The sequence below is a fragment of the Phaenicophaeus curvirostris genome, chromosome 2 (assembly GCF_032191515.1).
Source record: "Phaenicophaeus curvirostris isolate KB17595 chromosome 2, BPBGC_Pcur_1.0, whole genome shotgun sequence".
Classification (NCBI taxonomy): domain Eukaryota; kingdom Metazoa; phylum Chordata; class Aves; order Cuculiformes; family Cuculidae; genus Phaenicophaeus; species Phaenicophaeus curvirostris.
In genome coordinates, this window is record NC_091393.1 from 81,600,934 (window position 1) to 81,621,235 (window position 20,302).

At 43.3% G+C, this 20,302-nt stretch overlaps 2 protein-coding genes across 4 annotated transcripts in view; one reads left to right on the forward strand and one right to left on the reverse strand.

Annotated features, from left to right (window-relative positions):
* PLEKHH2 (pleckstrin homology, MyTH4 and FERM domain containing H2) overlaps positions 1–1,763 on the reverse strand; it is a 59,351-nt gene extending 57,588 nt beyond the window's left edge. For all 3 annotated transcript variants that reach the window (XM_069852659.1, XM_069852660.1, XM_069852658.1), the window contains exon 1: positions 1,661–1,763. In XM_069852659.1, coding sequence (XP_069708760.1) covers positions 1,661–1,728 — 68 coding nt within the window. In that variant the 5' untranslated portion in view covers positions 1,729–1,763. The remainder of the gene's footprint in view (positions 1–1,660) is intronic.
* A 10,184-nt stretch (positions 1,764–11,947) lies between these two features.
* THADA (THADA armadillo repeat containing) overlaps positions 11,948–20,302 on the forward strand; it is a 166,197-nt gene continuing 157,842 nt past the window's right edge. Inside the window, exons 1-9 of the mRNA XM_069852664.1 lie at positions 11,948–12,043; positions 13,450–13,544; positions 13,972–14,102; positions 14,846–14,994; positions 15,133–15,165; positions 16,847–16,895; positions 17,502–17,692; positions 18,346–18,440; positions 19,868–20,088. Of these exons, the coding sequence (XP_069708765.1) occupies positions 11,968–12,043; positions 13,450–13,544; positions 13,972–14,102; positions 14,846–14,994; positions 15,133–15,165; positions 16,847–16,895; positions 17,502–17,692; positions 18,346–18,440; positions 19,868–20,088 (1,040 nt within the window). The 5' untranslated portion in view covers positions 11,948–11,967. The remainder of the gene's footprint in view (positions 12,044–13,449; positions 13,545–13,971; positions 14,103–14,845; positions 14,995–15,132; positions 15,166–16,846; positions 16,896–17,501; positions 17,693–18,345; positions 18,441–19,867; positions 20,089–20,302) is intronic.

The window sequence follows — 20,302 nt, forward strand, 5'->3', positions numbered from 1 at the left end:
TGGAGAAACCTCGGTAACTCCTTCAGTTTCAATAGGAGTGGGTTTGCACGGTACTTGGTGGGTTCCCTACACCATCCTAAAATGTTCACCAGCCCAAATGCATTTGGACCTCTTGAATTTCAGGCCTCTTCCACCCCTTCCACCCAAACTTGGCACTTCCATATATTTTTGGAGCCATAAAGGTTGGACTGGAGAAAGGAAATGATGAGACACAAAGTGGGCCTGTTTGGGAATCAAGGAAGTCATTCTCAGGTTAGTTGCTGGCCAGGGCCCTTACTCACGTCCAAACACTGCTAACTTTATTTTCCATTTTGACTCATTTTGCATAACTCTGTACTCAGACCGTGGCCTAAGCTATTTAAAACTTCCTTCTAAATCTGAATTACAAACGGCTTTTCTGCTGCTTCCTAGATATTGGGGAGGTTGTTCCTGTGAAGAAACACATTAGCTGAGGCTCTCCCACCCAGCGCCAGGCACAGACCCTTGGCAGCCCTCCTGATTTCAGTGGTCAGGCTGCCCCCCTCCCTGCCCGTGACTGAACCACTGCCCGCTTCGCTGCCCAGGGACACGGCACAACCCACGGCTCATCTGCAGAGTACTGTCAAACGTGTGTTGCAAACGGCATTAAAGCACAGAAACTCACTTTATGTCCTTTCCCTTATAGCAGCAGTTTTAAAGGTTGCAATGTAATGTCACACTAGGTATGAAAGTTTATTTTTTATGTGAAATCATGGATTGGTTTGGATTGGAAGGGACCATGAAGGTCATCTAGTCCAACCCCCCTGCCACAGGCAGGTATTTCTTCCACTGGATCAGGTTTCCCGGAGCCCCATCCACCCTGACCGTGAATGTTTCCAGGGATGGGGCAAAATCCTGCAAGCTATTTAAAAAATAACTTAATTTTGCATGTTTGTTTCTAATTTGTGTTCTTCTCACTCTCATTTTTGGAGGGAGGGGACAGCAGGGACACAGGAATGGCAAAGCCAACTGAGAATGGCACCACCAACCGGACAATCGGAGGAGCCTGGACCTCAAGGGACCTTTAGGGACCCCTAGCTCACCTGGCTCCTGCTGTCAGGACACCGGGGGACGCTCCCCCGAGGGTGCTGCACCCCAGCACAAGGTGTTGGCGACCCAAACACAAGAGCTGGGTCCAGAATATATTACCCACTTACATGCATATGTATAAATTCTCCCAGAAACCTTATGCATATTCTATCGCTCTCCAAGGACTAATTTTAATGTTATTGAACTTTACAACAGTCAAAACTCTTGCTAATTTGGAGCTGGCTCCAGCTCTCTGCTTGACCTTGCCTTTAAGATGGGAAAAGGCTCCAAGCAGAGGTGATGACAGAAGAAGAGACATCTGTGCGGCACAGGGAATACTTCACACAAGATACTACCATCTCCGAAAAACGAACGGCGTCTGGGAAAACACTAGTACAAAACACGCAACGGGAGAGACTTTCAAAGAATACAATTACTTAGACGGAACTTAACTCTGCTTTAGCTAAGTTCAGAAAACATCCCGCTTTCGGTAACAGCAGCTACTCTCGTAGGGGCAGCCTGTCCCTCGCCCCCGGGGAGGGGAGCGCAGAGCCGAGGGCAGCCCGACGGGAGGGAGGGGAAGGAAGGGAAAGCAACGAAAGGGAGGTCAAACCTGGCCGGCCGTGGCTCGCCGCGCTGGGCGCCGTCCGGGCTGCGGGCGCTGCCCTCCCGCCCCACCATCCCCGCGGCCGCGGGGCGGCGGGCGGGGCCTGGGCGGCGCGGGGCCCTGCCCGGGGCTGGGGCCGCTCCCCGCGCCCGGCCCAGGGCAGGGGGGGCCTGAGCCGAGACAGAGTACAGTTAACTTGCATCTAAAGTCATTTGTATTTTTTGAAAGTTAGACTTCTTTCTCTGACAGCATGTTTTCTTTCAGTGTTTTTTCCAGACAGTGTTTATTCTTTGAAGATAGAATCACAGAAAAATAGAATAGTTTGGGTTGGAAGGGACCTTAAATATCATCCAGTTCCAAGACCCCCTGCCATGGGCAGGGACGCCTCCCACCAGACCAGGCTGCTCAAGGCCCCATCCAGCCTGGTCTTGGAACACCTCCAGGGATGGGGCAGCCAAAGCTTCTCTGGGCAACCTGTGCCAGAGCCTCACCGCCCTCATCGTGAAGAAATTCTTCCTTATATCAAGCCTAAATCTGCCCCTCTCCAGTTTATACCCATTGGCTCTTGTCCTATTGCTACATGCCTTTGTATACAGTCCTTCTCCAGCTTTCTTGTAGCCCCTTTCAGGTACTACAAGGTTGCTGTAAGGTATCCTCAGAGCCTTCTCTTCTCCAGGCTGAACAACCCCAACTGTCTTAGCCTGTCCTCATATGGGAGGTGCCCCAGCCCTCTGATCATCTTTGTAGCTCTCCCCTGGACCCGTTCAAACAGTTCCATATTTTTCTTATGCTGAGGATTCCAGAAGCAGACACAGTACTCCAAATGAGGTCTCACAAGAGAGGAACAGAAGGGCAGAATCACCTCCCTCAAGCTGATGGCCATGCTTCTTTTGATGCAGCCCAGGGCATGGTTGGCCTTCTGGGCTGTGAGCACACATGGCTAGCTCCTGTTGAGCTTCTCATCGATCAGCACCACCAAGTCCTTCTCCGCAGGGCTGCTCTCAATCACATCATCCTGAAATAAGGGATTGCCCCGACCCAGGTGTAGGACCTTGCACTTGGCCTTGTTGAACCTCATGAGATTCTCACGGGCCCACTTCTCCAGCCTGTCCAGGTCCCTCTGGATGACATCCCATCCTTCCATTATGGAAACTGCACCACTCCGCTTGGTGTCCTCTGCAAACTTGCTGAAGGTGCACTCAATCTCTCTGTCAATATCATTGATGAAGACATTAAACAGCACTGGTCCCAGTACAGACCTCTGAGGGGCACCACTTGTCACGATCTCCATTTGGACTCCTAGCCATTGACCACTACTCTCTGAATATGACCATCCAACCAGTTTCTTATCCACCGTACCGTCCACCCATCAAATCCATCTCTCCCCAATTTAGAGAGAAGGATGTTGTGGGGGACTGTGTCAAAGCCTTTACAGAAGTCCAGATAGATCACATCTGTCGGTTTACCTGTGTCCATTGCTGCAGTTGCCCCATCAGAGAAAGCCACTAAAGTGGTCATACAGGATTTGCTGCTGGTGAAGCCTTGCTGGCTGACACTAATCACCTCCATGTCCTGCATGTGCTTTAGCATGTCTTCTAGGAGGATCTGTTCCATGATCTTCCCAGGCACAGAGGTGAGGATGACAGGTCAGAAGTTCCTGGAGTCGTATTTTCTATCCTTTTTTAAAATGGGCACAATGTTACAATGATAGCATCTTGTGTGAAGTATGGCCTGTGCTGAACAGATGTCTCTTCTTCTGTAATCACCTCTGCTTGAAGCCATTTCCCATCTTAAAGGCAAGGTCAAGCAGAGAGCTGGAGCCAGCTCCAAATTAGCAAGAGTTTTGACTGTTGTAAAGTTCAATAACATTAAAATTAGTCCTTGGAGAGCGATAGAATATGCATAAGGTTTCTGGGAGAATTTATACATATGCGTGTAAGTGGTAAATATATTCTGGACCCAGCTCTTGGCTCATTGTATGTGATTCATGAAGATTGCTCCCTCGTGTTGTCCAGGCCTGGTAAAGGATGCTTGCTTTCTAAATCTCCATAATGAGTCTTGGAGAGTTTATTTGCCTGCATTTTTGGTATCACTGTCTTTGCTCCCTTCCCCATCCCAGTTTTTTAAGTTCCTTTGTGAATTAGGAATTTTTCCTCTGAGCTTGCATGAGTTCCAACATGAGGAAGGGAGTTTCTGCATTAGGAATAAGTATTTGCTTGTCTGAAGTTCATCAGCTCCAATGTTGGAGATTTAATGTGATTTAACCGTTTGTGGAAGGTCATTTATCAAGTATAAACCTGGAGAGTTGGAACCGTGCAGTCACCAGGGCAATGGTGGGGATTTCATGGGAAGATGGGTCTTGCAGAGCTGGCACCTCCAACAGGTAACCACACCCTTTGCAGTTTCATACCAACTGGGGTGCAGCAGCAGGTGCACGTGCTGGTGTGTCATGTTGGCAGGCACCTTGTCCCCTCCGGCAGCAAACAGCTAGGAGTATGTCTGCAGTAACCAGCTGCCTCAGTCTTTTCTAAAAGACTGCCTGAAGTATTAAAAAGTATTTGGAATAAAGTAATTAGTGTGTAGCTTGTCTGACACTTACAAGGATCTTCCTCATATGCACATTGATTTAGACTGAGATTTGGAGATTGTATTATGTTTCAATTAGGATTTAAGGAGGCAAGATCTTTTATGGATTCTTCTGGTGTATAAACAAGCTGCACTTCACCCTTCTGGTGTTTATTTCTAATGTAGGTGTGTGGAGTCACTCTTTCACAATCATCTGTGAGTCAGTGAAAGTGTAATTTTTGTTTGCTCACAAAAAAAAAAAAAAAAGGTCTTAAAAGCTCAGATATTCCCTATCTGGTTATACACACAATTTCATTTTTTCCTATTCAGTTCAGTACAGTCTCCAATTTTCCACTCACTTGCAGTGACCTTAAAGTAGCCCAACAGCTTCATTGAAACTGCTTCATTTGCTGGTACTTTCCTAAGTGACATATTCTCTCTAGATAGACCCAAGATTGCAGAGAGCATTTGAATTTAGAGTGCACTGAGTAAGGGGCAAAGCGACAGCTACATGAATGACATGCTCAGGCCACAAGAGGGAGAGAGAAGCCTGTTGACTAAATGAGTGTTTCTTTCTGGTCGTTTTGTGGATTGACATTTTCTTTGGCCTCAGATAATAAAAATGCTCTGCAGCCATGCAGCTGTCAATACTAATAGGTAAAGAAGCATGAAAAAAATATTCTGGAAGAAGGAATAGGGATCTTCAGGATTTTCTCTGAACTGCTGTGATCTGTAAAGTATGTAGATGTGGCTAGACTCTGTGTTTCATTACTGAAGGGAATAAAATTATCAGTAGAACAACTGATATGCATAGAACAAAATACAACATTGTTTGGTAATTAGAATGCAAAGGGAAAAGGCAAAGACACAAGCATAGAAAACTATAGTACACACAAGCACACTCTCATGAAGAGACATTTCTCCTTGCTGTTGTTTTACAAATATGTGAAGAAAATAATAATAAAAAAAAATCAGTGCTACACAGTACTTTGTAGAAGCAAACTGGAGGACTGGGTATATGCACCTTGGAATGATCATCTCTGTTAACTGGTTCACTACAGAAGCAAACTGAAGTAAACACCATGAAATACTGACCACTTCCAAAGAATTAAATATGGACTGAAGATAAATGTGTTGTATGGTTTTTAGAGTCCATAATTTACTATAATGCAAGAAAGTAACTTGTAAGTTTCTAGTTGTCTTGTTAAACAATAATGTTATTTGTTTTGAGGTAATACAAATACTGTATTGCAAAAGATCTGGTCTGGCGTGGAAGCCAATGAATGCCACTAGCTCCGTTTCAGAGATAATCAAATTATTTTCAAACCTGCAACAGAATGTAAAATTTGGGTGTTCATGAGGCTTTCCTGTGTACATAGAACATGACTCTGACACGCAGAACCTTCCTCCGTCACAGCAAATGGAGCTTTTTCTGTTTCTCTCTCGCATAGATAAACATTGCAACCATTTAAGTTTAGGTATTTTAGAGTGGTATGTGTGTCTACAATTGGAAAATACATTCCAGAAAACATCTTGTGAATGCAAAACCTTAGATTAGACAGTATCTTCTGTAAGTTCATTTTTATGTGCATTCTTTGAAAAGATAGAGAATGAAGTGTATATTTGAGACTTGTGATAGGAAAAAAATGGTCCCATGATACTGTTTATACTAGTTGCAATTACAAAACTGTGATATAAAGAAACAGGCCATCTTCAGACAATTTTAAAATTAATTTAAAAGTATCACTTGATCTTTCTGGACAATAAAACAGTTTTAAAGGTTTTGTTTGAGGAGAAGGGAGAAAGATCATTCCTGTTCATTGCACATTATTGGTATGATGTGTCTTAAAATGTTGATCTTTGAAGGCTATGTCTTGTCTCTCACTAACAGAAAAATGGCATCATATTTTAATAGCCTCTAGTATTTGTGCTTTGAATGGAAGAATCTATGCTTACTTCAGCTATTAGTAAAGGCTTTTTCTACATAAGGAAAAAAGGGCTTAGGAGAAGGTCCATGGCTTCATTTGGAAAGCAAAACCTCTTTTTAATTGTTTGGCGCCACGAAGTGGTAAAAGTCTATACTGCTCTAAATAATTAATTTCTGAGAGTTTTCAGATTAGAAACTCATTATCTCCCTCTGAAATAAACTTAAAATATAAGCTGTTCTGCTTACTGGTTATAGGCATAGCTCAAGAAGACTAGAATGTACAACTTTAAAGTTTCCAACAGTGTGGATTGGAGTATTTCCTTTCAGAGGGATTTTCACTGGTGGATGTTGATTTGTCAAAGTTGTAAAGCCTGTAATCATAAATCCAGCACTTAGGAAAAACCTCTGATGAAGCGCAGAAACATACTCAGACATCACAGTATAAATGGCTGCACCCAGTCAGACTGGGGGGGCATGTAGCTGGGTATCCAGTCGCTCAACTGTTGTTCTTAGCCAGTGCCCCCAAGGAAGTTAAGTGTCATTTCTACAGAATACTGTTCCAGTTTCCAGTTGCTTTGTAGTTCAGGGACTTTGTAAGCAAGGATTTTTGTGTTTTGAAGCTCTTGCTGAATGGTTGGGTTTTGGTTTTGTTTGGGTTGGGGTTTTTTTTCACCATTATTTAGTCCTGCTGCTTTTCAAAAAACAGTTTTTCAGATCCAAAATGCCTTAGGATCATGAGCTCCACAGCTTAAAGAATTAATTTTGTTTTTGACATGCCATCTACTTGTTTCATTTGACCGTCCTTAATTTTTGTAGAGACAGTGAGAAATGATTTTAGACATTTCTGTCATATTCAGTTTCAGTATTTTCCTCTTTGAGAATGAAGATTTCTACTGTCTTTAATAACTTCAGAGAGAAGCCCATCTCTACTTTTGGCCATCCTTCTTACCCTACATACCTCATACCTTTGGCAGTCCAGCTGTATTCCTTTTGTGTACAGAGTTTAAGGTGCAGGTGTATTTATACAGCGATATAGTGATGCTTTCTAGTTTGGCTTTTTTTCCCCCTCCCTAGCAATTTCTAACACTGCGATTGCTTTTTTTGGTCTCTGCAAGACCTCCGTTTTCAGGCAGACAGCACAGCACAGTGGAGTCATGACTGCAGTAATTCAAGGGTCTTTTGCTCCTTACTAGCAGAACAGAAATTATGAAAATTGAGTGACTTATCTTTTCAAGGTAGTTAAGCCTGATAATCCATGCTTGATGAGCTGCTCAGAGGTGGTATGTGAGCTAGATCTAAATAAGTTATTTTGGAGACTGGAAACTTGGTGCTTTTGGGGAACAGAGCAATTAGAGTGTGTGTGTGTGCATGCTACAGTTTAATTCCTTGAGATGACTCTTTGCTTTACATTGCACTATGAAGCGTGGATTCTTTCAGTGTTACCTGACAGCTCCTTGGCAATGATGCTTCCTCAAACTGAAAAAACTTGGAGAGAGTAAAGCTATTTTATGGAAAGCAGGAAGTTTTGGAAGTTTCTGAACAGAAAATTAGCTGTATGAGAATACATAGAGCCAGGACCCTGGAAAGGGGTCACATCGAATGTGAACTGACCACAAGGAACTGGGGTTGTAGCTTAGATTATTGTAGACTTTGCTTACACTAAATGAGGATGCATTGTCTGTAGCTCGAAGGTTAAATCACATGTGAGCATTTGATCTCTCTTTAAGCTGGAGATAACAAGCGTTTTAAGTAGGTCACATTAAAAAAAGGTTAGGTTTTTTTGTTATATTTTCCCTCCTTTCCTTAATGAAACGCTATTGTTCTTAAGTCTTCATGGACGCATGACCGCTATGTTGACTTGGCATTTAAGAATGAAGACTTTTGCAATAACCATTTTTACGAGTGCAAGATTTGCCTGTTGCTAGATACAACTCATGGACTTGGGAAAGACCATCCTCATTTGTTATTCTATTTCTTGCAAATTACATACCTGTAACTTACAGACTTGGAAGAGTTGTGTGAAAGGCACATGACACAGATGTTGACAACTTTAAAAAATTCTGCTCTGGTTAAAAATGGAAATGCTTATATATACATTTAAAAAACCCCGTTTTTAAAAATTACTTTTCAGTTTAAGAAAATGTGGAGGTATGGGCACAGTAAGTGCTGCTGTAAAGGATCAAGATATGGTTAAGAGGGAACAAATGGATGGAAGGTGGTTTTCAAATGAATTTTATTGTATCTTTGCAAAGTGCTTGTTCAAACCTCTTTCTACTTCTTGGGGGAAAAAGGGGGAAAGAGGAATAATTTGTGACTAGGGGAGCTTGATTCGTGTTGCATGCTTTTCTGGGATTTGCTTCCTCTGTTTCCAAAATGCCGATGGTTCAGGATGGGAATGGGAAGGGCCCGTGACAGGGAAGGTTCTCAAAGAGGTGCATCCCTTTCAGCTGCAGAAGAAACTCAGGAACTGGGGAAGGGATGCAATTGCTCAAGAGAGAAACACAAGTTACTGTCATCACGAGATACATCGAAGCGAACAGGACTGTGTCCAGGGGTGCATCAGGCATGGCATTGTTAGCTGTGCAATGGAGGTGATTGTCCCACTCTACTCCACACTTTGAATACTGTGTGCAGTTTTGGGTGCCAAGGCATATGAAGGACATCGAGCCACTGGAGAACATCCAGATGAGAGCCACAAAGTTGGTGAAGGTTTTAGAGGGGAAGCCGTATGAGGAGCAGCTGTTCAATCACTTAGGCTGTTCAGCCTAGAGGAGACTCAGGGGAGACCTCATCACAGTTTACTGCTTCCTCACAAAGAAAGAACAGGGGAGCAAGTGCTGATTTCTTCTCTCTGGCGGACCCAATGGAACAGCAGGAAGATGTGACAGGGGAAGTTTAGGTTGGATATTAGGAAAAGGTTCTTCACTCAGAAGGTGGTGGAGCACTGGAACAGCTCCCCAGGGAAGCGGTCACAGTGCCAAGCCTGACAATACACAAATGTGCACTTGGGGCACAGAAACGCTCTGTAGTGCTACAGACTAGGAGAAGTCTGGCTGGAAAGCTGCCTGGAAGAGGAGGATCAGGGGATGTTGGTTGACAGCTGACTGAACATGAGCCAGCAGTGTGCCCAGGTGGCCAAGAAGGCCAATGGCATTTTGGCTTGTATCAGAAACGGTGTGACCAGCAGGTCCAGGGAGGTTATTCTCCCTCTGTACTCGGCACTGGTGAGACCGCTCCTCGAATCCTGTGTTCAGTTCTGGGCCCCTCACCACAAGAAGGATGTTGAGGCTCTGGAGCGAGTCCAGAGAAGAGCAACGAAGCTGGTGAAGGGGCTGGAGAACAAGCCATATGAGGAGTGGCTGAGAGAGCTGGGATTCTTTAGCTTTAAGAAGAGGAGGCTGAGGGGAGACCTCATTGCTCTCTACAACTACCTGAGAGGAGGTTGTGGAGAGCAAGGAGCTGGACTCTTCTCTCATGTGACAGGGGACAGGACAAGAGGGAATGGCCTCAAGCTCTGCCAGGGGAGGTTCAGTCTTGACATCAGGAAAAAATTTTTCACGGAAAGGGTCATTGGGCACTGGAACAGGCTGCCCAGGGAGGTGGTTGAGTCACCTTCCCTGGAGGTGTTTAAAGGATGAGTGGATGAGGTGCTGAGGGGCCATGGTTTAGTGATTGATGGGAATGGTTGGACTCGATGATCCAGTGGGTTTCTTCCAACCTAGTGATTCTATGATTCTATAAATATTCAAGAAGCATATGGACAATGCCCTCAGACACACGGTGTGGGTGGTGGGGTTGTCCTACACACGGGTAGAAGCTGGAGTCAAGGATCCTTGTGAGTCCCTTCCAAGTCAGGACATTCTATCACTCTATGACCTCCGATTTTTCCCCAGAGCAACAGAGGACCCTTTAAAACAAGGAAAGCTGCCCGTGCCTCGCAAGGGCCAGCACCTCTTTCGCCGCTTTGTATCTTTCCTCTCAGACAAACAACTCCCGCGGCGAGGCAGGACGCTGCTCGGGGACGGCCCCACGGCGCTCGCAGGCTGGCCCTCCCCGGCAGCCCCGAGCCGGCGGGAGGCGGGGACGGCGCCGTCCCGGGGGCGGGGACGGAGCGGCGGCGCTGCACGTGGGGCGGGGCGGGGAGGCGGCGCGGGGGGAAGCGGCGGCGGCGGGTGAGGATGGCGGCGGAGGGCGGGGAGGGTCTCCTCGGCGTTGCCTCTCCCTCCCCGCGGCTGCCGGAGCCGGTGCAGCGGGGGAGCGAGAAGCGTTCGCACGGGTTTGTTCCCCTAGGGTGGGAGAGGCTCAGGTCACGCGTTTTTAGAAGGAAATTTAAAGGAGTTGTGCTTCCTGTGTGAACCTCGTGAGGTTCCACAAGGCCGAGGGCAAGGTGCTACGGCTGCGTCGGGTCAATCCTCGGTTTCAGGAAGGGATGGGGGATGATGTGATTGAGGGCTGCCCTGCAGAAGAGGGCTTGGGGGTCCTGGTTGACGAGAAGCTCGACATGAGCCAGCAATGCGCGCTCACAGCCCAGCAAGCTAACCGTATCCTGGGCCGCATCCAAAGAAGCGTGGCCAGCAGGTTGAGGGAAGTGATTCTGCCCATCTATTCCACTCTTGTGAGACCCCACCTGGAGTAGTGTGTCCAGTTCTGGAATACTGAGTGTAAAAAGGGTATTTCTTACCTCCTCCTCGCTCCAGTCAGGGGCCCCGTAGCCTTCTCTTAAGTGACATTTCAGGCAGAATCCCTCTTTCTCTAGCCTAGGAGAGCCACAATTTCCTCCAGTTCCATATCCTATCTGAACACTTCCTTTGGTCCACAGTAATTTAGATCAGCTGGAAAACAGCCTCCTGCAGCCAGCTCTGAAGTTCATTTACCTTCTTGTTGAGCAAGTCCCCCACTGAGTGTGAGGGTTAATTCACAAATAGCCTATCAAACCTAGGAGAAATCTGTTCCAAGGAGAAATGACAGGTTTAATCTTACCACGATTCGCTGACACTCTTAACACATGTATAGTAAATTGGGTATGCAGATGAAAAAAATGGCTATAGACGTGCTGGAGGATTCTTAGTGTTGGAACATGTCCAGAGGAGGGCTACAAAGATGATCAGAGGCTCAAGCATCTCCCATACGAGGACAGGCTGAGAGAGTTGTTCACCCTGGAGAAGAGAAGGCTCAGAGAAGATCTTATAGTGACCTTCCAGTACCAGAAGGGGTTACAGGAATGCCGAGGAGGGTCTTTTTGTGAAGGTGTATAGTGATAAGACTAGGGGCAATGGCTTTAAATTGCAGAGGGAAAAGATTTAGATTAGAAGCTAGGAAGAAATTTTTGACTCTGTGGTGAGACTGGCACTGCTTTGCTATGCAGTTCTAACTTTTCGTTGATACAAGCTGAATGAGTTTTGAACAGTAGAACAGAGCAATAGAATTTTTCTGGTGTTAGCCCCATTCTTCTGCATGATATTTTCCCGCTGTGATTCAGGGGGATACCACAGACTTTATAACCAGTGGAGTAAAAGTTCTGGTGAGACAGTTTGTCATTCAATCAGCAAATCTTTTTTCCTATAGCTTCCATTTAGTGCCACAAAGTCTGGCTGAATTTTGGACAAAGTGCTTGAAGTAGTTGTAGTTGAGAGGGTAAGCTACTGTCCTGAAAAAAAATAATAAAAAAAAAAGAGCAGCTAATCCAGTAAACATTATTTCAGGACAGTGAGAAGACTGTTATCAAATAAAATATTTGTAATTATACTTTTCAAGCAATGTGACCTGTTTGTGTATTTTTTATTATATTTATTTTCTGGCAGGTATCTCTTACTTAACTAAGATGGTTTTAAAGAAAAAGAAGGAAATTCAGGTAGATGCATTCTTTCTTGATCATCAGCAGCTTGAGAAACTTCATAGTAAGTGGCGTGTTTTTTTCTAAATTAGTGTTCTGTAATTTCTTTTTCTGATAGTAGAATATATTTGGGTAGGTACCGAAATTAATTTGTTTGGTTTTTTTTTCTTGCTATGTTTCATTTCTGGTGGTTTAGTTTTGTGGGTTTTAGGTGTGTTTGCTTTTTTGTGGATTGTTTTTATTTTGTATTGACAATGACTTCTAACCTTGCTGAGTTAAAGGAATCCTTTAAGAGCACCATATCTTTGGTTTGAAAGCTCTTATCTTTTTTTTTTTTTTTGTCATTGGCATGAAGGTGGTAGAAGGTCATGCTTGTAATCCCACTTGCAGACCTGTAATTTGATGCTACTGTGAGATAACATTGAATTTCAAAGTATAACAGAATGGTTGATGTTGGAAGGGAGCTCTGAAGGTCATCTTGTGTGTATTTTCGTAGTCTTTAGAATATTTGTAGTTAACTCGATTTAAAGATACTGTTCAAATGGTATTTTATTTTGTGTTTTATGATTGATTGTTTGTTTAATGAGATAAACTTACAATAACCTTCACTTTAAGATAACAAAACAAAAACAGGAGTAGTACAGGATTTGTTTACTTATGTCATTATGAGGTGTTTATCGCCTTCTAGCAAGCATTGGTGAGGCCACATCTAGAGTGCTGCGTCCAGTTCTGGGCTCCCCAGTACTAGAGAGAGATAGACATACCAGAGAGTGTCCACGGAAGGACTACTAAGATGATGGAAGAGCCTGGAACTTCCCTCCTGTGAAGAAAGGCTGAGAGAGCTAGGAATATTCAGCCTGGTGAAGAGAAGGCTCAGGGGATCTCAACAATGTGTAAAAAATATCTGAAAAGAGGATGTAAAGAGAACAGAGCCAGTTTTTTTTCTGAGTTGAACACTGATGGGACAGGAGATAGCGGGCACAAAATGAAACACAAGAGGTTCCCTCTGAATATTGGGAAAAACATTTTATAATGTGTGGATGACTGAGCACTGGTACAGGTTTCCCAGGGAAGTTGGAGAGTCTCCTCCTTGGAGGTATTCAAAAGCCACCTGACCATAGTCCTGAGCAGCTTTCTCCAGGTGTCCCTACTTGAACAGTAGTGTTGGATCAGATGACCTCTGGAGGTTCCTTCCAACTTCAACCAAGCTGTGATTTTGTAAAACTGGTCTTTGTACTGAAGATGAGGCCTACTATTACATTGCAGTGAAGTTTTTTGTTTGTTAGGAAAAAAAAACCCAACCTGATGTTAAGATGTTGTAAAGTAACATAAGGGATTGTGGCCTCACTAGGTCTGCTGGAACAGGAAAAAACCTAAGAATTAAGCAGTGATTTCTTATTATAAATTATGTATTGTTAATGCTGCTTATTGTAGTTCTTTTCTAAAAAGAGGCTCTTCTTCCAAATGTAGGGTTTTCAAAGGCTGAAGAGCAAAACTTGGCATCTCTGCTTCTGCACTGTGCACAGCTCAGTAATGGCATCCAGCAGATCCAGTGTATTAAACAAGTAAGATTTCACTGTTATTAGTGTGGTTTTTGGTAATGGACAGTGTGTCGTGTGTACTGTTAATGGGAAGTACAATTCTAAATTGAACTCTGTGGTGTTCTAGGCCTTCCTGGAAACAGGTGAAAGGAGTTGTTCCTGCTGTACATACATTAGGTAGAAACCTCGTACTTAAATTAGCAAGGGCTACAGTTAGTGAAAATTGTTGAAGGCAAGTGACACCAAGTTTCCTATTTCGTATGTGTGTATTTTTGGTATTGGAAGTGGTTTTGTTATGCAACAAGATGTTATGCCAAACCTGAAACTCAACAGGATACGGTAAAGAGAGGACAGTTTTACAACAAATACCTTGATGAGAGGGAGTTCTGCCTCTGTTAATGATGAGGGTATGTTTAGAATTTTTGTTGATCATGTATTCTGTCTGCTATAGATAATGCCATTGGTAAAGAAGATGGATCAAAACGCTACATGTGATCCCATGGTTAAAGCTTGTTTGGATATTTTGGGAGAGACGTATTTTTCACTGGGTGTCAAGAATCCCTTGAAAAAAGTATTAGCCAGGTAAAAAATTGAATAATAAGCCTTTATTTTTTAAACGATCTCCTTGCCTAAAAGTCAGGAATTTGTAATGCACTACAAATTACTGTCATTTAATTACTGAAAAGTTGTGATACTAATATGTGAATCTCTACTGCTTTTTTTCTTGCATAGTTAAAAATCTTAATTATAAATAGTACAATGTATCACTGGATAAATAAACTTTGAAGTAATATTTTGATCTGATTCTTACTGGAAAAACAACATAGCTTGTAATCAGGACTTTGAATTTTAACATCCAATATTAGAGTAGAAATTTGGAATACTTATGTTAAAAAAAAAATCAGCTTTTCAAAATGAAGACTGTTCAGAGGAATCAACTAAATGTGGGTTCTTGTGCCTACTTTTATTGTAATCAAATTTTTCTGTTGCAAAGTTAGTTGTGTTTCTTTTGTGAATTTATTACATCCTCAACATTTTTAAGATCCAGTGCTTAGCTGTCTTTGTGTCTGAAAACATTTGTTGTCCCACTAAGAGAATCGGGTCTTCCATCTTGTATTTGATTGCATACCAGAGCTTTACAACCCTTTCACTAGTTTTCTAGCTAAAAAATTGGAACATGTATGTTTATTTTAAAACAAAATAAGTTTTCATGCAGGAAGCAACATCTATCTATTATTGGAGTTTTAGCTGACGTTGAATTGAGTCAAGTGGATGTTAACACCTCGGTGAAAGCTAACTGATCGTGCTGTTTCTTACTATTGCAGTTCATTAAACAGTCTTCCTGAAGAGTTTATGATGTTAGCTGTACAAAGCTTTGTCTGCAGCCTTAGGGCAGAACTGAAAACCACAGACATATATTTATACAGAAGAGTACTGGACAACCTTGCTTCCTGTATGGAGGACTTCAGCTTAGGTACAATGGCATTGAATATATTGTCTTCTGTTTTAACTTGCGCTTGGTGCAGCACCTAATAGTAATGTTTATATCTTTATGTAAAATAAATAGTATTGGCTAGTATTCACTAGTTAAAATGAATTTTCTTTCCTCTAGGTAGAGCAAGTGTTAAGAACCTGTTTGAAGAAGGTAAAGTTCTATTTAAAGTAAAATAAATTTCACTGTAGATTATTGGGGAGAGGCTTGTAAATGAAGAAGTAACATGAGGTGGGCTTAAAGATCTCTCAGATCTGATTTCCTCCTGGTTAATTTTTAATAACTGGTGCCTTCAGTTAGTACATTTTGTCAAAGACTTTCCCTAGATTTGTACCTTTAATTTCCAGGGCTCATTCTTACTTTTTTGGGCATTCCAAGGTATAAGTCTGAGAAGGTGCCAGTGGATGATTCCTGAAGTTCTTGGGGAGTTGATGCTGCTTTACGTGAAGCATTCTGTCTGTACCTCATGATGAAGTTGGATGTGGTACCACTAAGCTGTTAACAGTCAGTCTTGACTGTAGCAAGCCCAGGCCTGCTGTGGCAAGAATTTTGTTTGGCGATAACTTGGCAGAAATCTGATCTGCTACTAATATGGGAAGGCTCACTATATCATGCCCTCATCGAGTGCACCCTTAGCAAGTTTGCGGACGACACTAAGCTGGGTGGAAGTGTCGATCTGCTGGAGGGTTGGGAGGCTCTGCAAAGGGATCTGAACAGGCTGGACCGCTGGGCTGAGTCCAACGGCATGAGGTTTAACAAGGCCAAATGCCAGGTCCTGCAGTTGGGGCACAACAACCCTACGCAGTGCTACAGACTAGGAGAAGTCTGTCTAGAAAGCTGCCTGGAGGAGAGGGACCTGGGGGTGTTGGTTGACAGCCGACTGAACATGAGCCAGCAGTGTGCCCAAGGTGGCCAAGAAGGCCAATGGTATCTTGGCTTGTATCAGAAACGGTGTGACCAGCAGGTCCAGGGAGGTTATTCTCCCTCTGTACTCGGCACTGGTGAGACCGCTCCTCGAGTACTGTGTTCAGTTCTGGGCCCCTCACCACAAGAAGGATGTTGAGGCTCTGGAGCGAGTCCAGAGAAGAGCAACAAAGCTGGTGAGGGGGCCGGAGAGCGGGTCTTATGAGGAGCGGCTAAGAGAGCTGGGGTTGTTTAGCCTGGAGAAGAGGAGGCTGAGGGGAGACCTCATTGCTCTCTACAACTACCTGAAAGGAGGTTGTAGAGAGGAGGGTGCTGGCCTCTTCTCCCAAGTGACAGGGGACAGGACAAGAGGGAATGGCCTCAAGCTCCGCCAGAGGAGGTTTAGGCTGGACATTAGGAAAAAATATTTCACAGAAGGGGTCATTGGGCACTGGCAGAGGCTGCCCAGGGAGGTGGTTGAGTCACCTTCCCTGGATGTGTTTAAGGCACGGGTGGACGAGGTGCTAAGGGGCATGGTTTAGTGATTGATAGGAATGGTTGGACTTGATGATCCGGTGGGTCTCTTCCAACCTGGTGATTCTATGATTCTATAATGCTCACAGAATCCTGTGGACTTTTTATTGCTCCATCTTTAGCTTTTCATTGGGTAACCAGAACTCTTGATACCTCACAGGATTAGGCCAAGTGGGTTGGAAAAATCTCATTTTGTACCAGCTTGAGATTTTGCTTCAGCAACGCATCTTTGGATCTGTGCTGTAATTTCAGTTTCATTTGTTCAAAGAATGGACGAAACACCACTGGATGGATGACTGCTTGTTGTTGTCTGGGTATGATGGATGTATGTGATTGCTTTGCTGGAATTTTTCTGTTCTTTTTCTCTTCTAAATCATACTATGTTTATTTTCTCTAGTTCTTCAGTTTCTGCAGAAGTCACTACTTGACATACAGGAAGAAAATAGGTGAGTGACTTCAATATAAACTGTATTATATCTGTTTTTATTTCACTCCTTGAAGACTTATCTGGTATGGTTTGGAATATCACTTTGATAGCTGTTCATTGATGAAAGATGAGAATGTCATTTTACAATGATATGTATTTTAAATAAAAACTACTAATGAGTTTCTTCTGTGGCAATATGATTATATAAAATAAGAGAGAGAAGGTGGTAATATTTAAGGCAATGATGCTGTTGGAGCTACTACTTTTAAGGGAGGCCTTTGAGTTGTGCTTTTGCTATCTGAGTTATGACTGAATACTGTAATTAATAGATACACTTAGATAAATTCAGTTAGAGCAATACTCTTTGACTTTAATGAGTGTTTTTTTCAATATTGATATTCTGTTTAGTCTGTCATAGCAGTTATTTCATATGTTGACGTTTTCCAGTGTAGTAGAATTATACACTGCACTTGAGTATGTTTCTTGTTTTCCTGTAGTTATGTGTCTGGTCAACTCATACAATAAAGTAGCTTTTATTCTGTTTGAAGTTGGCAGAATGTAGTTTTCTATGGATGGTTAAGATGGGTTTTAATTCCCTTTTTTTGTGGATGTCTTTTATCCACAGAAAAAATCATGGAAATCGTGTTGTTCAGACTCAGTTGATGCACGATCTACTGATAGCCATTAAGGTTTCAATGATACTTGTACAGAAATTCCAAGAAAATGTCCAGGGAAGTCTCTGGAAACACCATGAATCTTTTGTTTGGCAGAGTATGTGTAGTTTACTGAAAAGCTCCACAAACTTCCTAAAGGATGGTAAGTTTAGTAACATTCAAACCTACTTATTTTTATTGTGTAACTTTTGTCTTTGTAGTAAACACAACCTATACTGTATAAACACTTAGTTTAGCTTGAATGGAAACTGAACTGCTGAGGCTGGTGGGAGTGGGAGCAGTAAAAGGTTTTTTGTCGAGCTATGCTTTGTAGATCATAATTTTGGAGTGTACAATTTAACTTGTTGTACTACAAAATAACCCAGCAAATGCTATTACTAATAGTTTAGAAACTAAAAGAAATACTTTAGAGACTCACCTGATGTCTGTATCTATCAAAAATCTGTATATATGTATGAATTGTGCTGTCAGAACTATTTATTAGTGCACTATAACTACATGTGTTTACTTCTTATACAGGTATTTTTATATAGTAGTATTTAATATAAATGTCAATAGTCTCTGCCACAGCCTTCGTTTTCTTACTGGGCAGTTATAAATATTTTCTATGTGTTGAAAGGTATTAATAGAGTATAATTTTGTTAATACTTTCTATCCAGGTGGACGCTAGATTTGTGATTATCCAACTACAAATAGTCTAGGAAAATTCAATACCGTCTTTACAGTTTCGATATGTATTTCTAGTACACAATGTTTGCTATGATCTAATGTAAAGTATCTTTTTCTGCTGTGTAGCAAGTCTCCTGCAAACTGTTCAGACTACCTCAGGACTGGCTGTTATTCTGTTTATTAAAGCTATGTATGAGCCAGTTGAAGAATTACCTTGCTTGGTAAGTGTCTGTCTTCACTAAAGACTGTGAAATGTCATCGTGTTGTTAATCAGTGCACTATCAGTGTTGTTCAGAGTCTTTGCAGATAGCAGTACTTGCCAGCCTCTGTATTGATCTTTTGCTGGAGTGCAAAACCTTTCACAGAATCACAGAATCACAGAATAACCAGGTTGGAAGAGACCCACCAGATCATCGAGTCCAACCGTTCCTATCAAACACTAAACCATATCCCTCAGCACCTCGTCCACCTGTGCCTTAAACACATCCAGGGAAGGTGACTCAACCACCTCCCTGGGCAGCCTCTGCCAGTGCCCAATGACCCTTTCTGTAAAGAACTTTTTCCTAACGTCCAGCCTAAACCTCCCCTGGTGGAGCTTGAGGCCATTCCCTCTTGTCCTGTCCCCTGTCACTTAGGAGAAGAGGCCAGCACCCTCCTCTCTACGACCTCCTTTCAGGTAGTTGTAGAGAGCAATGAGGTCTCCCCTCAGCCTCCTCTTCTCCAGGCTAAACAACCCCAGCTCTCTTAGCCGCTCCTCATAAGGCCTGTTCTCCAGCCCCTTCACCAGCTTTGTTGCTCTTCTCTGGACTCGTTCCAGAGCCTCAACATCCTTCTTGTGGTGAAGGGCCCAGAACTGAACACAGTATTCGAGGAGCGGTCTCACCAGTGCCGAGTACAGAGGGAGGATAACCTCCCTGGACCTGCTGGTCACACCGTTTCTGATACAAGCCAAGATGCCATTGGCCTTCTTGGCCACCTGGGCACACTGCTGGCTCATATTCAGTCGGTTGTCAACCAACACCCCCAGGTCCCTCTCCTCCAGGCAGCTTTCTAGACAGACTTCTCCTAGTCTGTAGCACTGCATGGGGTTGTTGTTCCCCAAGTGCAGGACCTGGCATTTGGCCTTGTTAAACCTCATGCCATTGGACTCAGCCCAGCGGTCCAGCCTGTCCAGATCCCTTTGTAGAGCTTCTCTACCCTCCAGCAGATCGACACTTCCACCCAGCTTAGTGTCGTCCGCAAACTTGCTAAGGGTGCACTCGATGCCTTCATCCAGGTCGTTGATGAAGACACTGAATAGGGCTGGACCAAGTACTGAGCCCTGGGGAACCCCACTTGTCACTGGCCTCCAGCTGGATTTAACACCATTTACCACCACTCTCTGGGCCCAGCCATCCAGCCAGTTTTCCACCCAGGAGAGTGTGCGCCTGTCCAGGCCAGAGGCTGACAGCTTCTCAAGCAGAATGCTGTGAGAAACTGTGTCAAAGGCTTTACTGAACGTCCTTGCCATATGAAGTAAGAAGACTAGGGTTTTAAATTAGAGAAGTGTACAAATTAGAATCTCAGATGATCTGAATAGACCATTTATGCACAAAATCACGTTTCTTATGTGCTGAGATACTGTAATGGGTGTTATTTGCTATTACAGGTCAGTGACCTGCTTCTTGGGTCAGTGGAACACTCAGGCGTGCCAGCGTGGTTTGCGAGTAACTGTGGGCCTCTGTATATGGAAGAACTCCCTGACTCAGTCCTTCTCTTTCTTTGCCATGGAGCACTGGCTATGCTGGAGTGGAAGAACAGCAGTATGGGTGAAAATGGGGAGAAACTGTTATTAGATATTGCATCAGTCTTGTTGTCTTTGAGTTCAGAGTAAGCCTGTGTTTTAATTTATATTATACTGTGTCATGTTTGGGGTTTTGCACGTCTCATATGGTCCTGGTGGAATATCTCTTTGTTTTCAGTGGAATGGTTTTAATTTCTGCCAAAATTGTGTCATCTTTTTGATATTAACTCTCTATTATTCTTTTTGAGAATAACTCTCAGTTTGAAAAATATAATGTCTTAATATTACATAGACAGTTGT